Source organism: Microchirus variegatus, assembly GCF_963457635.1.
Source record: "Microchirus variegatus genome assembly, chromosome: 9".
In the NCBI taxonomy this organism is placed as follows: domain Eukaryota; kingdom Metazoa; phylum Chordata; class Actinopteri; order Pleuronectiformes; family Soleidae; genus Microchirus; species Microchirus variegatus.
The window spans coordinates 24,363,475-24,367,797 of NC_139810.1; the positions used below are offsets into that span (position 1 = coordinate 24,363,475).

Genomic DNA, 4,323 nt, shown 5'->3' on the forward strand with positions numbered 1-4,323 from the left:
TGAACCCAACTCGTTACTTCAGTATTTTAGAAGTATAACTCGGCTATATATAGCATTAGGAATATTCTCTGTTCTCTGTCATAACCTCCTACTGAATTCAAAGCGGGGGGGGGGGGGGTAGACACACAGCTGTGCATTTGTTGCAGTGAATGACACTGCAGTGCTGATGCTGACAGAGACACATATACATTTGTTTTTTGTTACCATGGTAAATTGAAAGACACAAAGGTCTTTGGCTGTGGAAAGAAAGTGCAAATATCTGCCCATGACAAATACACTTGATGTGTGAATAAGTGTAGGAGCAAGGGCTGGACATATGTGTGAGTATATGACAGAAAAAAGGTGGGGAAAATTTGATAATTTCTGAAAGGAAAATAATCCACCCCCCACTTGTTCTTTCTCTCCCTGCCATTTCTCTCTCCCTCTCTCTCTCTCTCTCTCTCTCTCTCTATGTCCCAGCCCCTGAAGGTGTCATAACTGTGCTCTCTCTCTCTCCCTCTCTCTCTCCTCCCTCCCTCCCTCCCTCTCTCTCTTTCTCTCTCCCCCCTCTCTCGCTCACTCTCTATCACCGCCTTTCAGATCTTTAAAAGCCGGTGCTTTGCCGTGTCTCTCTCGATCTCCATTTGTCTCCTCTGGCACTGCAGGGGACTCACCCGGCAAAGCACCAAGGAAGGCTATACTGTATAGAAAACGGACAGAAGACTGAAGGAAGGGGAGAGAGAGGGAGAGAGTGAAAGAGAGAAATATACATCCAGAAATAGCATCAGCCACATTTAACTGACAGAGAGTGACAGTGTGAAGAACCTGAGACCTGGACAGAAAATGCCTATTCTTTCTAACTTAACAACCATTGTTTTGTTGCTGATTGCCCACTGCGGATCATGGAGTGGGGCAAGTCGATTGGGGCCCTTCAAGGTCTGTCCTTCCTGCAGGGATCCACTGGGGGCAGGTCGGCCGCCCAGGGACCATAATGTTGCAGGGAGCACGACAGTGTTGGCCCAGGGAGAACCCTGTGGTGTGTACACACTGAGCTGTGCCAAAGGGCTCCGCTGTGTTCCCCCACCAAGGGAACACAGCCCCCTCCAGGCTCTGTTGCAGGGTCGGGGCATTTGCGCCAAGCCTAGCAGGACTAGTCCCACTGAGAGGCCCCCTCCCACAGGTAAGATACTGTATATACACACACACACACACATGCATGAAATCATAACTGCACATATACATGCATGCATGCACCTATAGATGCATGGAGACAGCAGGTAGCCTTGAAATGTACAATGGATTTGTTGAGAATATCACTGCACATCATTATGAATAATATAATGTTATAATATTCAAAGTGTGCCTCCTTTTTATATCTGTGGATTGCATGTGATGCTGTGTCACCCACCAACAGAAAGAAAGAGCAGTTGGTGTGTGACATTTAAGCCTGTGTGCATTTTGTGCACCAAAGATGAATTTGCAAATCCACCACTGATCTGCAGTGGCTCCAGTGTCACTGTGATTTAAAGAATAGTAATAATAAAATAAAATAAATACATATTTTGTCTTTATGGTCCTTTGAAATGATGGAAAATCCCTAAAAAGAGTGGATATTTCTGACCAGTGTTCATGGAGCAACAGTGTTGAAGTAAAGATGCATATACTTTCATTTATGCAGTAATTTATTCTTTCATTCATCCATTGGCAATATATTGACGAGAGGGTGGGTGACAATGCTCTGTCCTATAAGTCATACACTCTGTGGAGAATTTAAAATGAATGTGAAACTGTCACAGTGTCACCTACATCCTGGTCAAGCCGCTTTCCATTGCAGTGATCCCCATCTACTGTTCAAATGGAGATACTGCGATTAACTATTGAGAAAGGACATTTACAAAAGAAGAAATTGAGTCTCTCAACAGTCACTCCCAGATTGAGCTCATCTGCATGGCTGCTTAGCATGTCTTGTGCAAAAAAAAAAGAACATGCAAGGCTGTGAAACATTGTCTAAATATTCTATTGCAAAGTGTGACATTGGATGTGGTTTGATGTTAATGGCTTAGATTTTTTTTTTTTTTTTTTAATATCACCCTCTCATACCGCTGTGTCATCTCCTCTCAGGTCCACACCCCTCACACAGCGATGACATTGAAAAAGTAAGTTCATTGTCTTAATTTAATAATGAAAATGTAGTATTTAATACATTAAAGTATTCAATCATACCCTGAATGGAATGCATGAAGCAATTGTATACATCAAATATAATGGAAACGGTTGTATGTTGAGCTGCATAGCGTGATAGAGTGTCATGGATCCTCAGCTGTTTTGGGTGTTGCAGTGGCATGTACATACACTGCTCTAAACCCATGCATTATGGTGCATGATGTGTGTGCTGCTATGCGGCAGAACTAATTGAGCATGATGTGAATCTGGAAAGTTTCAAGTCTTCTGCTGCAGCCACAGATTTTTTTTTTTTTCCACTTTGCATGCCGGCTGATTTGCAGCATTTAAACTAAAGTGTATATTTTAACAGACGATGATCAAGGTGTCCGCGTTCAATTTTTTTTACGCAAAGTGACACAAAGACGCAGCCACTTCATTCAGTGACCTGAACAGCCAAAGCATTGTATAACAATATGGTTATATAATGTTATGACATCTGATTTATATAAATAAGCCTAATCCCTGCTTCTTGCTCGATTGCTGCATCACCGTGGCTCATCTTTTGTGAACCACACTGACACTGTTCTGTGATCAGAGAGGATCAAACATATAGATGAAGACAGGTCCTCCATCTTTGCCCCTGGTGACGTTTGAGGTCACACTCTACATTGCTGTTTTCAGGCTCCTTGTCGCAAGCTGCTCAATAGCGTCCTGAGGGGTCTCGAGCTGACGATCTTCCAGTCTGACCGTGACATCTATATACCCAACTGTGACACTCATGGCTTCTACAGGAAAAAGCAGGTAGAGTATTTACACCTGGATCATCATGAGACATACAACTGGTACTTTGTTGGCTGCGTTCTTGTGAAAATGTGTATTTGACTGGTGCCAGTGTATAGTTTCTGAGTGTCAGCTGCACACCACTGCGGACTTATGTTCTGCTGAGAATAACTGTCACTTCGCTCTCTCTCGCGCGCGCGCTCTCTCTCTCTGAGCCTCTCAGCTGTGGGCACAGAGAATCAGTACTGCGCTATGATGACATATCATTTTCTCTCTCTTCCTCTCTCACTACCATTCCCACTCAATCTCCGCCCTCCTTTCCCTTTTCAAAATCCCCCTCTCTGTCTTTTAATCTTGCACAGTGCCGCTCCTCCAAGGGCATGCAGCGTGGCCATTGCTGGTGCGTGGATGAGCTCGGCATGCCCGTGCCCACACGTGCCAGCGAGGATGGTACTTTCCAATGCGATGGGGAGTGAGAGATGAGTCTGTCCTATTGCTCTGAGCCTGGAGGAAGAGGAGAAGGAGGAGGAGGAGGAGGAGGTGGTGGTGGAGCAGCAGGAGCACAGGTAGAGGGGGTGGTTTTAGCTTGTGCTTGACACTGCCTAGACAGGAGATAGCAGGGACAAACCACTTCCTATAGAAAATCCACACCAGTTATCGATCATGTCCTCAAGACACACACACTCTCACAGTCACAGCAACAATAATATCTGCCTGAATGTTCAACAGTTGCAGCAACGTCCTCTGCGTCGTCCAGTGACATGCTGCATGCTCACATTAATGCTCCGTGAACTGCCTCAGTGATCCAAACGGTGTTTCTCAGAATGATCTCTATATTCCCTGGCTCTTGTCCTGGCTTTCTGGTAGATTTTCATTTTTCGTTTTTACTTTTAGGATAGCTGACACTGCCTGTGTTTGTTCTGATCTCAGTGGGCTCAAATACTGTTACGCAGGTGATGTGACACAACAGTTTGAAAAATGTGTCTCCCTCACCGTCCTCTCTCCTTCTCTCCAAAGATTCACTGATATCAACGTACCTAATTGACAGGATATTTCTTTAATAGTAATTTATTTTTGAGTATGTATTTCCATCAAATACTGCTTGAATCTTACAGTATCTTATATATATATGTGTGTAAAGTCAGAAAACATAGTCATGAGAACATGATCCTGGATGCTTCTGTTCATTTTATTTGTCAAAATGGTGTTCTGACTGCTTATTAGTTGATTGGTTGTACATATGTTGGAATTTTGTGGTCGACTGTGTGTTCTGAAGTGGCAGACAAAAAGCTTACGGCTGTTACCCTTTTCAAAAAAGTTGTAAGGCATATTTTTATACACGTCAATATAATATTTTATATATGAATTGTTGGTTTATTTAATGAACTACAGTACAATGCC

General features: G+C 43.6%; 1 protein-coding gene across 1 annotated transcript; it reads left to right on the top strand.

Moving 5' to 3' along the window:
- Positions 1-807: 807 nt before the first annotated feature.
- Positions 808-3,409, top strand: igfbp6b (insulin-like growth factor binding protein 6b). Its single transcript, XM_083894929.1, has 4 exons — positions 808-1,159; positions 2,101-2,135; positions 2,824-2,943; positions 3,285-3,409. The coding sequence occupies exons 1-4, from the start codon at positions 823-825 to the stop codon at positions 3,396-3,398; spliced, it is 606 nt and encodes a 201-aa protein (XP_083751055.1). The 5' UTR covers positions 808-822; the 3' UTR covers positions 3,399-3,409.
- Positions 3,410-4,323: the final 914 nt, after the last annotated feature.

Bases quoted from the DNA above. Each gene is read 5' to 3' on its own strand.
- igfbp6b (XM_083894929.1), top strand. From the start codon at position 823: ATGCCTATTCTTTCTAACTTAACAACCATTGTTTTGTTGCTGATTGCC. The intron at 2,136-2,823 runs GTAAGTTCATTG...TGCTGTTTTCAG, and splicing joins ACAGCGATGACATTGAAAAA to GCTCCTTGTCGCAAGCTGCT. The intron at 2,944-3,284 runs GTAGAGTATTTA...AATCTTGCACAG, and splicing joins GCTTCTACAGGAAAAAGCAG to TGCCGCTCCTCCAAGGGCAT.